The sequence below is a fragment of the Scylla paramamosain genome, chromosome 5 (assembly GCF_035594125.1).
Source record: "Scylla paramamosain isolate STU-SP2022 chromosome 5, ASM3559412v1, whole genome shotgun sequence".
NCBI classification, from domain to species: domain Eukaryota; kingdom Metazoa; phylum Arthropoda; class Malacostraca; order Decapoda; family Portunidae; genus Scylla; species Scylla paramamosain.
Window position 1 is genome coordinate 19,593,046 of NC_087155.1, and position 19,164 is coordinate 19,612,209.

A 19,164-nucleotide genomic window follows, 5' to 3' on the forward strand; every position below is an offset into this window, starting at 1 on the left:
AGGAAGTAAACATTTCATGCAGGGAAACCACAAAACGCTTGACATCTGATCTTTCTAAAATTTTTGATTGGGGCAGAGCAAACTTGGTATTGTTCAATGCCTCAAAAACTCAATTCCTCCATCTATCAACTTGACACAACCTTCCAGACAACTATCCCCTCTTCTTCAATGACACTCAACTGTCCCCCTCTTCTACACTGAACATCCTCGGTCTGTCCTTTACTTATAATCTGAACTGGAAACCTCACATCTCATCTCTAGCTAAAACAGCTTCTATGAAGTTAGGTGTTCTGAGACATCTCTGCCAGTTTTTCTCACCCCCCCCCAGCTGCTAACTCTGTACAAGGGCCTTATCTTATGGAGTATGCTTCACATGTCTGGTGGGTTTCCACTCACACTGCTCTTCTAGACGGGGTGGAATCAAAAGCTTTTCGTCTCATGAACTCCTCTCCTGTAACTGACTGTCTTCAGCCTCTCTCTCACCGCTGCAGTGTTGCATCCCTAGCTGTCTTCTATCACTATTTTCATGCTAACTGCTCTTCTGATCTTGCTAACTGCATGCCTCCCCTCCTCTCACAGCCTCGCTGCACAAGACTCTTCTTTCTCTCACCCCTATTATGTCCACCTCTCTAACAAGTATTCTCAATCATTCATCCCTTTCTCTGGTAAACTCTGGAACTCCCTGCCTACTTCTGTATTTCCACCTTCCTATGACTTTAATTCCTTCAAGAGGGAGGTTTCAAGACACTTATTCATCAATTTTTGACTACTGCTTTGACCCTTTTATGGGACTGGCATTTCAGTGGGCATTTTTTTATTGGATTTTTGTTGCCCTTGGCCAGTGTTCCTCTTACATAAAGAAAAAAAAACATGTTGAAGGAACTTGTGAGGATGATTGGATGAAATGTGTTCAGTATGTTTACTGAAGTCCAAAGTAGAATGGAAGTAGACTTAACAAAGTTATGGAAGAGGAATTGAGAAATTTGGGACAAATTTATCTTACATAATTGTGTAAGAAACGGAAACCTATAAGAATATAAAACCTGCCATTGAAAACATTGGTGATGATGACTCCTTGTTACAGGCACGGGAGATGTTTGATGGAGAGTATGAAGGCTTGAAGGCAATTCAGGCCACTGGCACAGTGCGTGTTCCTATGCCTTACCTGGCCTTGGACAATCCCACAGGTGGAGCAGTGTTGGTAATGGAGTACCTCAACATGCAGGGACTTAAGCAGAAGTCAGGTCAGCTTGGGACTCAATTAGCCAGGTGAGAGTTGTGTGTGTAAAGGCTGTCTTTCTCCTCATTCTCCTGTTAGCTGACCTTTCTGAAGTCAGCAGGCAGAAACCCCTGTAGGTCAGAAATGTCATTTTACTGCTGGAAATTCATCCATTTGCTTTCCTAAATTTTGAGTCCAAGCTAATTTTTTTGTATAATTACTTTTATATACAAAACATGATAATCTTAGATTGTGCACTTAATTGGTATCAAAAGTACTGTTGAGATGTAAAGCCATAAGATGAATATCACTTCAGTGCATATAAATAGGCATTATTTGATGCATGAAAGAAGCTGGCAGAGGCCACCAAAAAATGGGAGAGAACAGGGGGCGTGTTTAACTGCTCTTCCAAAAAGTCCAGTAGAAGAAAACATTTAAAATAGGCTGATTGAAGTCCAAAAGATATTGAGTACTCTTCTCTTGAAGCAGTTTGAATCATAGTAGGAAAGGGAAAACAAAAGTAAGCAGAGTTTACCATTTAAAGAAATGAATAAGTAAAGATACTGGTTGACTCTAGTATTAAAAAGGTAGATAGAATAAGATGGTAAGGAAGTCTTATGCAGCAAAGCCATAGGAGAGGAGGTGCTTGCAGTATGAGCAGCAATCATGGAAACAATGGTAGGAGATGACAAGAGATGCAACACAAGCTGTGCAAGATTGGGGATAGTTGGTTTAAGGGGACTCTTGAGTTGAAAATCCAAAAAATATAGAGATGCAAAAATCATTTCGTGGCATCATCAGGCCTAATACTTCACAATGCACACGTGTTGAAATATCCATTTAAATGCCTCCCACTCACACTCAGTTGCTCAGTTAGTTACTCGGTCAAGGTCATTCTAGGTGGGAGATGGTTGTAGAAAAATATTCATTAAAAAAAATAAGAAAATTTACGAGGAACAGTTTTCTTAATGGTAGTGTATGAAAGTTTTCTCTCACAGTGTGATGAGGAAGAGCCTCAGTGTGTGTTGTACACGCTTATGAGAGGGAGGGAGTTAGCAATGCTCTCTCTTTCACCATCTTCTACACCCACTTAGTGTTCACTCACTTCCCTGCTTTTTGCTCTTTTCACCATGATGGATAAGAGAAAGTCTTACCTAACCCAAAGCAGTGAGGTACTGGCAAAAGCACGCTGGATATTAGCTGAGAGCAGAGAACAGCGTGAGGATAAGCATGTAGCCTCACGGCATGTCAGCCGACACTCCCGTGTTGTAGTCTGTCCTTCCTGTCACTTCACCTCCCACTTCTCCCACTCCACATACAAGTGATGTTTCTACCTCTGTTGCCTTGACTACTACTTCTGCTATGTCTGCTGCTGTACAAGTATAGCCAGTGCCTTTATCATCATTGTCTCCATAAGCAAGAGACTCTCATAGGGAAGAGGTCAAAAATTTTCAAGAGCGATGAAGAAATCTCATTCACTTGGGATAATGTTTTAGTTTCAATGAAGTAGCTTCTGACACTGGTGGACAACATATGTTGTCCCAAAACAAAATGTAAAAAAGTCCCCAGCTTGACAATCACCACCAATCATTGGGCCACATGCATCAGTGCGGCATGCTCTCATTGTAAAAATTAAGTGTGCAATGTTCCATCTAATAGATTCCAGATACCAACAAAACAAGTCATCTATGAATCTAATGCAATTGCAATTATGGCTTAAAATCATCTTCAACTCAAATACATTATAATACTTGGCACCTAAAAATTCTAGTACAGAACCTTGGTTCATGAATGTACCACATCACGAACAAATTTGTTCATGAACTAGCTTTATGAATAAATTTTAGCTTGGTTCATGAACAATGCTTTGGGGTATGAACGCTTATTACCCACAGTCCATGGAACCTTGTGCTCAGTTGTGTGTTGGTGTGCTTGGTGTAAACATGGTTCGTGAGAGTGCTGTGATCAAAAACATTAATTTTTCCCCCTTTTTTTGTGTTATTTTTAGCCCCCATTATGCCATCTAAGAAAGAATAAGTGTTAGTTATATTAGCAGTAAGAAGCCTAAGTGTATTATTATTGAAGTAAAGAAGAAAAATTTTGCCAAACATGAGAATAGCATTTGTGTTTCTGACATTGCCTAACCTAATCAAACTAGTGGAGAGTTTTCAAAGTTGCCTAACCTAATCAAACTAATGGAGAGTTTTCAAAGTTGCCAGATGTCATCACCAACACATTCTTTTGGCCTAAAGAACCTGGATCATTCTTTCAGTTATTATAGGTTACAGTACATTACCAGTAATGAACACATATGGGGGAGGGTGAGCTGCTAAAGATGAAAATTTGCCATATGCAGAGAGAGAGAGAGAGAGAGAGAGAGAGAGAGAGAGAGAGAGAGAGATTGTGGCTGTGTGACAGCCAGAGACCTCGACAATGGCTGACGATGCAACAAGAGAGACAGAGAGAGATTGTGGCTGTGTGACAGCTAGTGACTTCGACTATGGCTGATGATGCAACAAGAGAGAGAGAGAGAGATGGTGTAGTTGTGTATATCAGCCAGTGACTTTGACAACTGGTGGCTCTTTCTCTCTCTCTCTATCTCTCTCTCTCTCTCTCTCTCTCTCTCTCTCTCTCTCTCTCTCTCTCTCTCTCTCTCTCTCTCTCTCTCTCTCTCTCTCTCTCTCTCTCTCTCTCTCTCTCTAAGGTGTATGGAGCAGAGAAAGGAGGAGGCAAGCAGTAGCCTTTTACCCAAAATTCAATAGCTTCCTCCTCTTCCTCTCCTCCCTCACCATCCACCTGTGTCAGCAACTGTAAACAACAAAGTATACTGGTTTATTTAATTTAGAGCTATTTGTCTCTATTTAAGGATAAGTATTTAAATTTCATTTCATTCTATATTCTTCATCAGAAAAAAAACATAAATATGTAAACATACCATATTTCTGAGGCTGAAACAGATTAATTGTATATACATTAATTTCAATGAAAAAAAATCTCAGAACGGATTAATTCGTGGGTTTTACTGTATTATGTAGCTATATATGGATGAAAAGTGTGTGAGCATCCCTTTAAACTTTAAAGTCCTGTATCTCAAAACTAACTTACTGTGCTATTGAGATATATTTCTCTGCTATTTATTTTCCAATTTGAAGATTCTGGTGTCATTAGAAAGGGAATTAAGATACCTAAAAAAAAAAAAAAGTGTGACAATTTTGATTGAGCGTTTAGTTTTTTTTTTTTTTTTTTTTTTTTTTTTTTGCATAAGAGAAATAACAGGTTGAAGCAAAATTTTAGATTTTTTTTTTTGACAATGAAACCAAAAAAAGAAAATTGTCATATAATTTTCTTGGAAAACCATCAGAGTATCTTGTGACTAGTTTTTTCAAGAAATTCCAAGAAAAAAATATTGTCAAAATATGCAAAAATTTAAATCTCAATTTTTTGTATTTTCATTAAAAAAGAAAAACTATTGCTCCAAATTGTACAAATAACTTCTAAAGGAACTTTATAGCTCATAAAAATTTAGTGCAATTTGGTTCATAAATAACAAAGATGGAAAATAATTCTATTGGTCTCCTTAATTAAGGAGGGGAGTTGATGACATAGAAGTCTTTTAATTCCACTGTACTTAGTATAGCTCTGTGAATGGAACACCCTTACTTGTATTTGTGTAAGCTGTACAGGAGCTTTACCATTGTAAGGCAAAGCTGGAAAAACCTGGATAAAAAAAATAAAAAACCTAACCCACTTTTTTGGTGGGGTTTATTGATTTTTGGGGTTTTATTTATATTATTTGTTTGTTCCTCATATTTATATGTAAATCAGTTTAAATAAGCAATTAGAAAGTAATCTAGAGTGAAACAAAAAGGTTTGAATTTTTTTTTTATATATATAGGGGAGCAACAGTCAATAGCAAAAAAAAAAAAAATGAAAAAAAAAAAAAATAAAATAAAAATATATATATATATATATATATATATATATATATATATATATATATATATATATATATATATATATATATATATATATATATATATATATATATATAAAGGCCCACTGAGATGCCAGCCTCCCTCTTGAAGGGATTCAAGTCATAGGAAGGTGGAAATACAGAAACAGGCAGGGAGTTCCAGAGTTTACCAAAGAAAGGGATGAATGACTGAAAATACTGTTTAACTCTTGCATTAGAGAGGTGGACAGAATAGGGGTGAGAGAAAGAAGAAAGTCTTGTGCAGTGAGGCTGCAGGAGGATGGGAGGCATGCAGTTAGTAAGATCAGAAGAGCAGTTGGCATGAAAATAGCGGTAGAAGATAGCAAGAAATGCAACATTGTGGTGATGAGAGAGGAGAGAGGCTGAAGACAGTCAGTTAGAGGAGAGGAGTTGATCAGATGAAAAGCTTTTGATTCCACCATGTCTAAAAGAGCAGTATGAGTGGAACCTCCTCCATACAGGTGAAGCATACTTCATACATGGACAGATAAGGTCCATGTACAGAGTTAGCAGCTAGGGGAAGAGGTGGGGAGAAAAACTGGTGGAGATGACTCATAGAAGCTGTTTTAGCTAGAGATGAGATGTGAAGTTTCCAATTCAGATTATAAGTAAAGAACAGACTGAGGATGTGAAGTGCAGAAGAGGAGGACAGTTGAGTGTCATTGAAGAAGAGGAGATAGTTGTCTCAATGGTTCTGCCAAGTTGATAGATGGAAGAGTTGAGTTTTGAGGCATTGAACAATAATACTAAGTTTGCTCTGCCCCAGTCAGAAATTTTAGAGAGATCAGAAGCCAGGCATTCTGTGGCTTCCCTGCATGAACTGTTTACTTCCTGAAGGGTTGGAAGTCTTATGAAAAGATGTGGAAAAAATGCAGGGTGGTATCATTAGTGTAGGAGTGGATAGGACAAAGAGTTTGGATTAGAAAGTCATTTATGAACAATAGGAAGAGAGTAGGTAATAGAACAGAACCCTGAGGAACACCACTGTTAATAGATTTAGGAAGAGAACAGTGACTGTCTATCACAGCAGCACTAGAGTGGTCAGAAAGGAAATTTGAGATGAAGTGACAGAGAAAAGGATAGAAGCCGTAGGAGGGTAGTTTGAAAATCAAAGCTTTGTGCTAGACTCCATCAAAACCATTTGATATGTCTAAGGCAACAGCAAAAGTTTCACTAAAATCCCTAAATGAGGATGACCAAGACTCAGAAAGGAAAGCCAAATGATCATCAGTAGAGCAGCTTTGACAGAACCCAGATAGAAGGTTGTGAAGTGATAGATGTTTAAGAATCTTCCTGTTGAGGATAGATTCAAAATTTTAGAGAGGCAGGAAATTAAAGCTCCTCCTGTGGCCTAACTGCACAAGACTTTCTTCTTTCTCTCACCGTTATTCTGTCCACCTCTCTAATGCTCTGGGGACTGGCACCTCTTTTTTATTTTTCTTCTTTTCTTCCCTTGTCTGGTGTGTCTTCGCTAAAAAAAAAAAAAAAAGAAGAAGAAGAAGAAGAAGAAGAAGAGGAAGAAAGAGCAATAAGGACTGCCATGATGGTGGATAAGACTATGGTGAATGGTGACACTGTCATGCCACCTGTTAGTTTTTAGGTGAACAAGTTATAATCATGGGAAATTATGATAGTACACTGTCATTTATATTGATGATCAATGTTATTAAGGGATAGTACATTGTCATTTATGTTGGTGATCAGTGTTATCATAGACATAGAATTATTACCTTTAGTGGTTTTATTAATAGGGATGCCACAGTCATTGTGATTACTGTCCCAAGAAGTGAGGAATCATAGAACATAAACTGCTCAGATGTTTCATGTATTATTTTTCAGACTACTGCTTTGTACCTGCTTTACTAATGACTTGAATGTGATACTCATGAATGATTATAAAAAAAAATATATATATATATATATAAAAATACATAGTATTTTAGTGTTCCTTTTTAAAAGATAGTATGTTGTAATATGTGATAAGAATGTTAGGTTTGGGTGACAACTCTAGCATTGATTAGTGTGCCATAGAACAATAGCAAGTGGATGGCTGATGGCTATGATGCACCAAAGTAATAATAGTAATAATAATACTTAAGTAATAATAATAATACTTAAACATGAGCAGTGATGGTTGCTCTTCTGTGGACCACAGGTACATTAGTAACAATGGTATCAAAAATATTGAGAACTCTTCTATAGACCAGTGGTACAAAAGTAGTAGAGGTAAATTAATTAGTAGTAATGGTGGAAGCTCTGCTGTGGATCATAGGTAGAAATGTTCATCTTGTGAAACTTTCTTAGGTGATTAGCAAATCATTCTTGTCACAGATCTGTCTGTGTCACACATTGTTGAAACACACACCAGCAGGTGAGATGCTATTTTCCTTGCAGGAACTCATTTTCCAACATTTTACTAACAAAATTTTAGACTGAATTTTTGTGCAAGGTTGTCAACATTTTTATCCCATTTTTATTCAGTTCACTTTTTTTCACATGGTATGACTCATTAGCCATTGTTTCAAAGTGTGTTGAAATACCATTAGTCACAAAATAAAATGAGGACAGAGGGGTGTCTTAATGTAAGGTGGTTTGAGGGAGCTAAAAGTGGGATAAAAATATTTGCACCATGACACATGAAGTACTTTGATTTTCAATCATTGGATCAGAATCTGTGGCATGTGTTATCACTAGGTGGTTGCACCTACTATTTGGCAATGGTGTAGAGCTGGTGTCACTGACCATCTGGAGCACACGTGTTTCATCAGATAGCACACCCTCACTGACTAGTGGGAACTGAAAGCTCTTAGGGACTTTTGGTGATAGAAATAATGTGCATGAACTTAGTCATGTTTCTGATATATTAAAGCTCACTCCCATAAATTTTATTTAGATTTTTCACCATAATGTCATACCCTGATAACACTGAGCCCTGTACTGGTGCTGACTTCCCCCATCCTTGTTGCACATAGGGTGTTGCTGAAGTAAAGCTCCCTAGTGATCAAGTTTAGTTGGTGTGCAAACTTACACTTTGTATTTCACTAGTGCAGGATTGCATATTTTTAATTATGTTAAATTATGGTAAAAATTGGTGTTTTGAACTGAAAATTGTGTATGGAGCAAAAAAGTTTATTGTGTTATGTAGTTTTATCCAGTTTTATTTTTCTGTACATCTGAAGTTTTACTGCTTATAAAGATTATCAAGAATTTATTTTATTTTATTTATTTTTTTTTCCTCCAAAATGTGAACCAGCCTGTCTTACTTCAGTCCTTCACTATGTTATGTACAGAATTGAACAGTAATAAAGTACCAATGTTTAGATGAAATATAGAATATATGATATCCATATATGGCATTATTAAGAAAGTATCTTGCATTGTTCCAGGCTACACCTCCACAATCTTGCAGCAAGAGACACAAAAGTGGGAGGCACTGTGGGCAGAGGCTCTTCTAGCTATGTGGAACAGTTTGGATTTTCTATCAACACTTGCTGTGGTTACATTGCCCAGGACAATATCTGGACTGATGACTGGCTGGTGAGATTCCAGTGTGGCAAGGCTGCACTGAAACTTTTGTTTATTTAATTTTTTTATCTTATCAGAAATATTGTTGCCACCATTACATGAACAGAATCTTTTTAACTCTCCCTTTGCCAATAGCCTGAATTGTACAGTACAGTATGGATACACAAGTTTGAAAAAAGCTCAGGTTTAAGAAAAACCCAATCCACTGGTTTTTTTTGGGGGGGTGTTTTATTTATCTTTTTTTGGGAGGGCTACTTTTATTTATTCTTCATATTCTTCATAAGTAAATCAGTTTAAATAAGCAATTAAAAAATAATGTAGAATGAAATAAAAGGTTTGAAGTGTTTTTCCATATAGGAGGGGCACTGGCCAAGAGCAACAAAAATATAATAAAAAAAGAAAAAGGCCCACTGAGATGCTGGTTCCCAAACAGTCAAAAGCGGTTGTCAAAAATTAAAGGATAAGTGTCTTGAAACCACTCTATTGAAAGAGTTCATCATAGGAACGAAGTAATACAAAAGCAGGCAGGGAGTTCCAGAGTTTACCAGAGAAAGGGATGAATAATTGAGAATAATGGTTAACTCTTGCATTAGAGAGATGGACAGAATAAGAGTGAGAGAGAGAGGAAAGTGTTGTGCAGTGAGGTCGTAGGAGAAGGGGAGGCATGCAGTTAGCAAGTTCAGAAGAACAGTTAACATGAAAATAGTGGTAGAAGACAGCAAGAGATGCAATATTGCAGTGATGACAGAGAGGCTGAAGACAGTTACTTAAAGGAGAGGAGCTGATAGGAGTTGCTTTTGATTCCACCCTGTCTGAAAGAGCAGTATGAGTGGAATCCACCTCCCTCCCCCAAATACATGTGAAGCATATTCCATACATAGACAGATAAGACCCCTGCAAAGAGTTAGCAGCTGTGAGGGTGAGAAAAATTGGCAGAGACGACTCAGAACACCTAACTTCATAAAAGCTGTTTTAGCTAGAGATAAGATGTGAAGTTTAGATTATAAGTAAAGGACAGACTGAGGATGTTCAAAGGAGAACAGTTGAGGGAGAAGAGGAGAACAGTTGAGTGTCACCGAAGAAAAGAGGATATTTGTCTGGAAGGTTGTGTCGAGTTGATATATGGAGGAATTGAGTTATTGAGGCATTGGACAATACTAAGTTTGCTCTGCCCCAATGAGAAATTTTAGAGAGATCAGAAGTCAGGCCTTCTGTCTGTTCCCTGCGAGAACTGTTTACTTCCTGAAGGATTGGATGTCTACAAAAAAACATGGAAAAGTGCAGGGTATCATCAGAGTAGGAGTGGATAGGACAAGAAGTTTGGTTTAGAAGATCATTGATGAATAATAGGAAGAGAGTGGGTGACATGACAGAACCCTGAATACTGTTAATAGATTTAGAAGAACAGTGACTATCTACCACAGCAGCAATAGAATGGTCAGAAAGGTAACTTTAGATGAAGCTACACAGAGAAGGATAGAAGCTGTAGGAGGGCAGTCTGGAAATCAAAGCTCTGTGCCATACTCCATTAAAAGCTTTTGATATACCTAAGCCAACAACTAAAGTTTCACTAAAATCCCTTAAAGAGGTTGACCAAGACTCAGTAAGGGAAGCCAGAAAATCACCAATAGAGTGGTCTTGATGGAACTCATCCTGGTTATCAGATAGAAGGTTGTGAAGTGATAGATGTTTAAGAATCTTCCTGTTAAGGATAGATTCAAAATTTTAGAGAGGCAGGAAATTAAAGCAATAGGGAGGTAGTTTGAGCGATTAGAACAGTCACCCTTTTTAGGAACAGGCTGAATGTAGGCAAACTTCCAGCAAGAAGGAAAGGTAGATGATGACAGACAGAGCTGAAAGAGTTTGACTAGGCAAGGTGCAAGCACGGAGGCACAGTTTCGGAGAACAATAGGAGGGACCCCATCAGGTCCATAAGCCTTCTGAGGGTTTAGGCCAGCAAGGGCATGCAAAACATCACTGTGAAGGATTTTAATGGGTAGCATGAAGTAGTCAGAGGGTAGAGGAGAGGGAGGAACAAGCCCTGAATTAATCAAGGTAGAGTTTTAGCAAAGATTTGAGAAAAGAGTTCAGCTTTAGAAATAGATGAGATGGTAGTAGTGCTGGCAGGCTGAAATAAAGGAGGAAAAGATTAAGAAGCAAAGTTTTTATAGACGTTTTTGGCTATGTGTCACGAAATGAGTTAGATCTTGAAAGATTTTGACACTTTCTGTTAATGAAGAACAGACACTTGTTTAGGTTATGCTGATACAGGTTGATCTGGTTGGACCAAGCCTGTGTTATTTTGTACTGTACAGGAAATGAACATTAAAAAAAACCTAGGATGTTCTCTCTCTCTCTCTCTCTCTCTCTCTCTCTCTCTCTCTCTCTCTCTCTCTCTCTCTCTCTCTCTCTCTCTCTCTCTCTCTCTCTCTCTCTCTCTCTCTCTCTCTCTCTCTCTCTCTCTCTCTCTCTCTATGCCAAGCCTGTGGGTACAGTGAGGTGCAGGGGTGCTGTGGGGCATGAGTAAGTTGCATATGTTATGTAAGCTTGCTTTTTTTTCATCTCTGCAGCTGACCATACATCATATAACAGCATATTTTTGTATAGGTGGGTTTCAAACACATGCATATAATGGATTTACACTGCTAAACACATGGTAGAGGACATGCAGCATCCCAACTCACCCTCATGGCAACACATCCCTTAAAGGTTGTAGGTGGCCTGCCTCACCAGTGATCATTGTGCTTATATTAATAATAGATATTTTTATTTTCAAGTATTTTTATACGTTGGTTGCCTTACTGCAGTAGATGATATAAATACACCTTGTGTGGTGCTGACTCAGGAGAGCTTGGTAACAGAAATATAGATGTATTAGCTTGCTATTTAAAGTTTTGCAACAAAATTGGTGTTTTGTTAATTTGTGTTAATTTCAATATTTTATTTCCATTTATTTTTCAATCTGCTGTGGAGATAATTAGTGAGGATTGGAGTACAGTATACATGCATTTAGTTAAGTTACAGACAAAGGCAATGGGTAAGAATGGTTTTGTGACTGATTAACTTCATTCATGTGTAGCTTAATGGAATTGATTATATATATTTCTTCTAGGTATTTTACTCAAGAAAGCTGGACTTTCAGCTATCCTTAATTCAGAAAGAGGTGAGTGGATGTCATTGTTTTGCATGTGAATTACTAGGTTTTTATATGTGACTTATTATCATTATTTTTTTCTTTATTAATGTTTTACAACAGATCATCTCTTAAACCTGTGGGATAGTATGACATCAGAGGAACAGTAGAATGCAGGAATTCCTGTTTGGTATGAAAGTTGGATGTGCAGCCCAAAAGAATTAGTGTGCTTGTATATATTATTCTTACAGTGTTTCTCACATATATGTTCCTTGTGTTTGCATTCACATTATATTTGTGTTTACATTCACATTATATACACAAGTATATAGACACCTGCTCCTTCATAACCCAGTCCTTAACACATCTTTTTGATAAGACATAAAAATGTCTCAGGAATCCCTTCATACATCTCAAACCATTCCCAACCCAGTTCCAAGAACAAGTAGTTGTAAGCTGCAGTGGGCCTTTTTTTATATAAATTTTCATTGCTCTTGGTTAGTACCCTTCTTGCAAAAAAAAAAAAAAAAAAAAAAAAAAAAAAAAAATATATATATATATATATATATATATATATATATATATATATATATATATATATATATATATATATATATATATATATATATATATATATATATATATATATATATATATATATATATATATATACACACATACACACATACACACACACACACACACACACACACACACACACACACACACACACACACACACACACACACACATATACAGGGGATCCTCGAGTTATGCCAGAATTCTGTTTATACGTTGTGGTGTAAACTGAATTTTGGTGTGAGTCAGAACTAGCCTAAGTAAGCACCAAGACTGACTGACACTTCATTTCATTTATTGCTACATGATGACATATTCCTTCGCCCTAATCACCAACTAATTCTTTATATTTTCATTTTTTTATCAAAATGTAATAGATAATCTATATTTTTGTTTGCTTTCTTTATTTAATAAAAAAAAATGATTATGTTTGGTGTAGTGTGAGAAGGAATAGATGAGTATGTTGCAGGGCTTGCTGGTACCCTCACTCTAAGTGTAGCACTGAAAAAAAAAAAAATCAGCAAAAGAAAATGTATGTGACTATGAAGGAAACAGCATAAGTTGAGACCACTGTAAACTGAGGATCCCCTATATGTATATTTCATGCCTCACTTGCTCTGGGAGTGTTCCTCAAGCAGGTGACCCAGGCAGAAGAGCATGCACCTCTCCTTTCCACACCTTCCTTTCCTGTTTGCTGAAGCACTTGGCTGTGACACCTTCACACTTGTACTCCTTTACCATATCCTTACACCCTCCAAGTGGCCTTCTTCTTCTACTAACATCCCTCCTTCACTCATATACACATTATGTAGCCGCACCGGCTGGGCATCAATTGGCTCTCAGGTGATCTGTTTTACTGATCACACCCATCATCGTAGGGTCGAGGAAAGGCAGTTCTCCCTGACACGTTTATTGATGAGGTAGGCATGACCATAAGAACTCGGTCACCATCCTGCCCGTCTTTGTCTGAGCGTGACTTGGTCGTGAGTGATGCCCACAGGCGACCAGCAGGTTAACCCCACACTACCAACAAGTGAGCATCGGCTTCGGTGCTTAATATAGCATTGAATACTGATACTTACACATATTACACGTTTTCATGCAAATAGAAAACTATTGAACATTTCACTCATAAATGCCGAGGAATAATGGCATGAGGTACATGCGCTTTACGTACAGTAACATGGCTCCCCTAAATTGTGTAACAATTTACCTTAAATTAACATTAGTATGTACCTTAAATCTAGGATTAGCACATAATATGTATTGTTACACTGGCTCCTTGGCGGGGATGCTCCGGTCTATTATTATGCATTACCTTCTAACAGCAATACTAGACTATGTATTGGCCTCTCTATGATGGTCCTGTTTGCCTTTGTGCGTCTTCCCTGGTTGTCAAGATTACAGTCTGACACCAGGACCTTAACCTTTCTTACTAGGCCATCATGATCAGGAGATACTTTATCCGTTTAGGTTTGACATAATCTGGCACCTCATTATCCCATTGATCTGCATTCTTACATAATTCTTGTAAAATTTGCTTTCCAGTCAGTATGAGAGGTGACACTAGACCTAATGGATCATATATAGAGCTCACTTTTGACAGAATGCCTCTCCTGGTGAGTGGCTTGTCTTTCAGCTTTATTCTAAATTGAAATGTGTCAGATTCTATGCACCACTCAACTCCCAAAGTTCTTTCTATAGGCAGTGTGTCTTCATTCTTACTAAAATCCAAACTTTTAATTCCATCTGCTCTCTCATGAGGAGAAATTGCAGCTAATACATCTTTGTTGTTTGACAAGAACTTATGAAGGTTAAAACCTCCCTTGTAACATAATTCTTTGCTGAATAAGAGTGACAGCTTCATCCATTGTAGCTACTGACTTCAAACCATCATCAACATAAAAGATGTTTCTTACAAACTTGGCTGCATCAGATCCACACCCGTAGTCATCTGCAGCTTTCTTAAGTGCAAAGTTGGCTACACTTGGAGATGATGTAGCTCCAAACAGGTGAGCTGTCATCCTGTATTCAGCTATCTCATTATTAAGGTCACCATTTTCCCACCAAAGGAATCTTAACATGTATCTGTGTTCTGGGTTGACCTTCACTTGATGGTACATTGCTTCTATATCACATACAAGTGCAATGCTTTCTTGCCTAAACCTACACAATACTCCAATAAGTTTGTTGGTAAGGTCTGGGCCTTGTAACAGGTGACTGTTTAATGACTGGTTCCTGTAGTTTGCACTACAGTCAAAGACAACTCTCAACTTCTTTGGCTTTCTCGGATGATAGACTCCATGATGTGGAATGTACCAGACCTTACCATCATTCCTGACTAAATCCTTTGTCGGTACAACCTCTGCATAACCTTTTGTAATCATATCATCCATGAACACTTTGTAATCACCTTTGTGTTGATTATCCTTCTCAAGTTTAGCTCTTAACTTCTTGAGTCTCTGCTCTGTTAATAGTTTGTTGTTTGGAAGCTTGACGTTATCATCTTTAAGAGGAAGGGGCAACTCATAATGGCCATCCTTCAGCTGATGTACTCCTTCTTTCATCTTACCCATAAACCTTTTATCTTCATATGATAATGGAGTGTCAGCTGACTTTCTATCACTGAAGTCAAGTTCAAACATACTCGTATCTCTCACTTGAGAAGGATTAATCATCTCTTTGGTTTTAGTAGGAACCACTAAGAAATTAACCCTCTTTTCTTCATTGATTTCTACTTCTTGTGTCACTGTTCTGTAGACTACCACTGTATCCTCCAATGGACTTGAATGGGGTGAGATTCTACCAATGATCCACCAACCTAGCTCTGCCCTACGAGCATAGGGATGCTTCTAGCTATCACCTGCTATTTGCTCTTCTGCCATAATGGCTTCTGCACAATCAAGACCAATGAGGAGTCCTATGTCAACATTTGGGTCATATTTCATTAGTTTGTCAGAGATTGCCTTTAAGTGGGGCCAGTCACAAGCAGTCTCGGGCCTTGGTATCTGACTCCGTCCAGCTGAAATGTTTTCTGTTGAATATGCTGAAGGGATTGATATTTCCATTTCTTCATTATAACCTCTTACTTTAAGTCCATGAATTTTGATAGAATCAGTGATTTGTTTTCCACTTATTGTGTGGATATTGAGTGACACTGATGGTCCGCTAACTCCCAATTTATTCAGAGTGCTTTCCTTGATGAATGAAGCATCAGACTGCTCATCCAGCAGGGCATACACTAAAACTTTATTCTCTTCATTACTAACATGATGTAGCCATACAGGAACTATCATGGTGTGCATGTCGTGTCACTGATTCTGTAATTTTGACCTTATTTGCTACTACTGTGGGTTTATCATCTTTAGGCTGAGTTGCTTGTGCTGGCATCTTTTGGCTCTCAGTTCTTGTCATATCATCATTGTGAAGAGCTGTGGGATGGTATCTCTGACATACTTTACAAACTTTCCTTCTTCTACAATCCTTTCCTTTGTGAGCCATTTTTAGACACCCTGTACATAACCATTTTTCTTTAGCAAATTTGTACCTAGTATTACCATCAAGTTTGGCAAATTCCTTGCAATCATCTAAATCATGATCCTTTGTACAATAGTGACAGAATCGTTCTTTCCTTTCCTGGTCCTTGGGATACTGTTTGTTGGCTTGTACATTTACTTTACTTTGGAATGACCACATTGGTTTCTCCTCAATTGCTTTAGCCATGAAAGTTCTACTCCCTCTATTCTTTGTCATGATGTTTGATTCCCTTGGTTTCCAATTGGTTGCCTTTGTGTGAGTTTTGATCCAGTCATTTACTTCCCTACTTACTGAATTCCAGGAAACAAAGGGATTGCTTGCTCCTTTTGCTTCTTTCTGAACAAATTCACATAACATTTCAAAGGGTGGGTGGTGCTCTTCATTGCTACTAGGAGTGTTGTTATTACTGTTAGTATCAAGATATATCATTACTTGCGTTCTCCAGTCATGAACAATATGTTCCTGGAGTTTTGCTAGCACCTTTCTCTGCTCTCTCGGGTCATTCAGAAATGACAAATAAGAAGTGTGTTTCATTGCAGCTAAACAGCACTTCAAAAAATCTGAGAATGCTGTTAATGCTGGACCATTATGCGGAGAGATTGGTAGCCAATTCATTAACTTTTTTCTGTAAGCATCAGCTATGATACTTTTGTTTCCAAATCTATCACTAAGAATTTTCTTTGCTTGCACATAGTCAGCATCAGAGTTAAAGTGCATTAACATTTTAATGGCATCCTTTGCCTCACCAGTTGTATACCTGTCTAAGTAGGCAAGTCTCTCTCTACCAATAGAAGTTTTATACTCTACATAAGTTTCAAAGTTTTTCAACCAACTTGGAAATTCCATGGGTTCTCCATCAAAGGTGTTAGGTTCTATTGGAGGGAGGCTCCACTTGGGATCAGGTATATTGATTGCAAAGGTTCTCCCAGGATGGGAAAAGGATTGATGATTCTGTCTCACATTATTAGGCATGTTGACATTATGAGTGTGTCTATGAGAGCTTGGTACAAGACTTTGAGCTGTAGAGTTGAGATTTATTGCCTGAGGTTCACTAAATATTTGTCCATGTACTTCATTTGTCATCAATTCATTATCTCTATTGCAAGAAGAAGGTTCCTGTGGGTCATGGAATGTAACATATTTGTGAGGCATGGCATTGTCACTTTGTTGATTTGCAATTGCTTGTGCTTTCATTTCATTTTGTGATATGTATTGTTGAAGATAACTTTGCTTCTCTACACTTTCATCATTACCTGGAAGCATTTTTACTTCTTCAACTAAGCTAAGAGCTCTAAGTTCTGCACTAGCGACTGCTAAATCTCTCTCTTTCTTTTTCTTTGAGAACATTGCTTCTGCCTCTGCTTTTGTCTTAGCTAACATAACTTCTGCCTCTGCTAAACTATCATGATATTCCATTTCCTTTCTAAGTCTGGCTACCTTTGCTACTGCTTCTTGCTTTCTTTGTGCTGTTGATGAACGTGATGAAGTAGATGAGACTCTAGAATGCCTAGACCGTTTGCTAGAACAAATTGATCCTTTGTCATTCTTTAACTCCTTTCTTTTACATTCTATACTTTCTAATATTTCATGGTGAACTCATTGATTGTGTTCCAGCTCTTCATTTAGCTCCTCTGACTTTTCTGGCTCTAGTTCCACCAGTTTTGTGTATTCCACATAATACTGATGAAATGCCTCTATTACTTCACTTGACATGGGCTCTAATTCAAAGGGGCTAATTACAATTTTTAGTCCTTTCTTAATTTTGCTGGTAACACTGCTCCATTTATGCTTACAGGACTCTGCTCTTCCTTTGGTTACACTGACTTGATATTCTCTTCCTTTGTCGGTCAGCACTCGTTCCCTGACACTAACTTCTTCAGTACAAGTTTGATCCTTGTCCACTTGCTCACCCTCACCTTCTCTAAGGCCATCTACGGCATTAATTTCCCCAGTATCAGACATATCTAACAACTTAATTGTGTCAATACTGAGACACTGAAAGAGCAATTAAAATTACCACTCTTAATACTAGCTAATTGTGGGTAATTTTCACTTAGGCTACTCAATTCAGTGCGCATACATACTATTATACTTTCTTGCCTGTGACCATGGGTTCTACAAAATGGTGGCGAGTCACAGTGGGTAGAAGGGAGTGGTTGTTGTCAAGGGTAGAGCTGACCCCAGGGCCTCAGAGGTCAACCTATAGGCTTACGTCAGCGTCCCCTCGTCCTGTGACTCACTCTTGCTACGGTTTCACATGGAGCCAATTTCTTGCTTGTAGGTCGAGTTCTTACTGTAGCCGCACCGGCTGGGCATCAATTGGCTCTCAGGTGATCTGTTTTACTGATCACACCCATCATCGTAGGGTTGAGGAAAGGCAGTTCTCCCTGACACGTTTATTGATGAGGTAGGCATGACCATAAGAACTCGGTCACCATCCTGCCCGTCTTTGTCTGAGCGCGACTTGGTCGTGAGTAATGCCCGCAGGCGACCAGCAGGTTAACCCCACACTACCAACAAGTGAGCATCGGCTTCGGTGCTTAATATAGCATTGAATACTGATACTTACACATATTACACGTTTTCATGCAAATAGAAAACTATTGAACATTTCACTTATAAATGCCGAGGAATAATGGCGTGAGGTACATGCGCTTTACGTACAGTAACACATTATTATACACTCTTCACTCTTAATCATGTCATAATGGTGATAGCATCTCAATGTGTTCCTTTTCAACCATTCCACCACCCCACAATTTGCACCACTTGCACTGGCACTTATACACACACTCATTGCTCTCACCTTCTGTTAGAGTAGAGGGATCACCAGCAAAGGCAGGCTGGGCCTGGAATCTAACCCAGAACCTTCCACTTGTTGGGCAGATGTGCTACCCATTACACCATGGTTGCCTTCCTGGTGACAACCCTCACACCTTCCCATCTTATTACCTCAATATGCCCCTTTCAGGTGGCTCATTTCCACAGTATGCACTCTTGATTCTTGTGCCCTACTCCACATCCAGGGTTCTGATCCATATATGAATGTTTGCAGGAAAATGCTGCAGTAAAAGAGATAGTAGAATACTGTTTATTTATTTATTAGCAGAAAACACAAACTAACATCTCCAAGGCAAAACAGTGTATGTACACAAATGTAATGTAAGGATATAGAAC

General features: G+C 38.2%; 1 protein-coding gene across 7 annotated transcripts in view; it reads left to right on the plus strand.

Moving 5' to 3' along the window:
• The window catches only part of LOC135100634 (ketosamine-3-kinase-like), a 60,318-nt gene that overhangs the window by 16,625 nt on the left and 24,529 nt on the right, over positions 1–19,164 (plus strand). For 6 of the 7 annotated variants that reach the window (XR_010268847.1, XR_010268849.1, XR_010268845.1 and 3 more), the window contains 3 exons: positions 1,085–1,269; positions 8,600–8,750; positions 11,851–11,901. Coding sequence is in view for 1 of the 7 variants with exons in the window: in XM_064003705.1 (XP_063859775.1) it covers positions 1,085–1,269; positions 8,600–8,750; positions 11,851–11,901 (387 nt within the window). In the remaining 6 variants the exon portion in view is untranslated. The remainder of the gene's footprint in view (positions 1–1,084; positions 1,270–8,599; positions 8,751–11,850; positions 11,902–19,164) is intronic. The other variant, XR_010268850.1, reaches the window with a different exon arrangement.